Source organism: Tupaia chinensis, unplaced genomic scaffold, assembly GCF_000334495.1.
Source record: "Tupaia chinensis unplaced genomic scaffold, TupChi_1.0 Scaffold000275_1, whole genome shotgun sequence".
In the NCBI taxonomy this organism is placed as follows: Eukaryota; Metazoa; Chordata; class Mammalia; order Scandentia; family Tupaiidae; genus Tupaia; species Tupaia belangeri.
The window spans coordinates 6309952-6310528 of record NW_006159757.1 but is presented as its reverse complement, the minus strand read 5'-3'; the positions used below and the strand labels follow the sequence as shown (position 1 = coordinate 6310528).

At 63.6% G+C, this 577-nt stretch overlaps 1 protein-coding gene across 1 annotated transcript in view; it reads left to right on the top strand.

Moving 5' to 3' along the window:
- Positions 1 to 6: 6 nt before the first annotated feature.
- Positions 7 to 577, top strand: part of TAF3 (TATA-box binding protein associated factor 3) — a 229043-nt gene continuing 228472 nt past the window's right edge. The window contains exon 1 of the mRNA XM_006150038.3: positions 7 to 244. Within this exon, the coding sequence (XP_006150100.1) occupies positions 79 to 244 (166 nt within the window). The 5' untranslated portion in view covers positions 7 to 78. The remainder of the gene's footprint in view (positions 245 to 577) is intronic.

Sequence of the window (577 nt, the reverse complement as noted above, 5' to 3'; positions counted from 1 at the left end):
TCTGGGACTCTGCTAAGGTCAGGCGGCGGGGCTGGGGAGAAGTGGCAGCAAGGACTGCGGTGGCGTCCACGCAGCGGGATGTGCGAGAGTTACTCCAGGTCGTTGTTGAGGGTCTCGGTGGCGCAGATCTGCCAGGCGCTGGGCTGGGCCTCGGTGCAGCTCAGCGCTTGCCACCTCCTCACGGACGTACTGCAGCGATATCTGCAGCAGCTGGGCCGGGGCTGCCATCGGTACTCGGAGCTCTGTGAGTACTGGGCTGGGTGCGGGAGGGCTGCCCCGGCGAGTCACGAGTGACACCTCCAGTCTCCCGTCCCTCTCTCGGCGTCCCGGGGTTTGCGTTCTGCACCCTGTCCTAGGTCTGCCCTCTCCTCGGCCTCCAGCGCGCCGGGGCTTCCACTGCCCCTGCAAACTCTAGTCATTCCTCGGGTGTCTTTCCCTCACCCGCTAACTTCCCGCCACCACCAGGAGCCCAGACTCCGCTCCGGTCTCTGCACCCTCTTACCTCTCTCTCGCCCAGAAATGTGCTTCGGTTTTTGTCATTGTCTGTATTTGCGATCGGTAGAACCACCCTAGGATT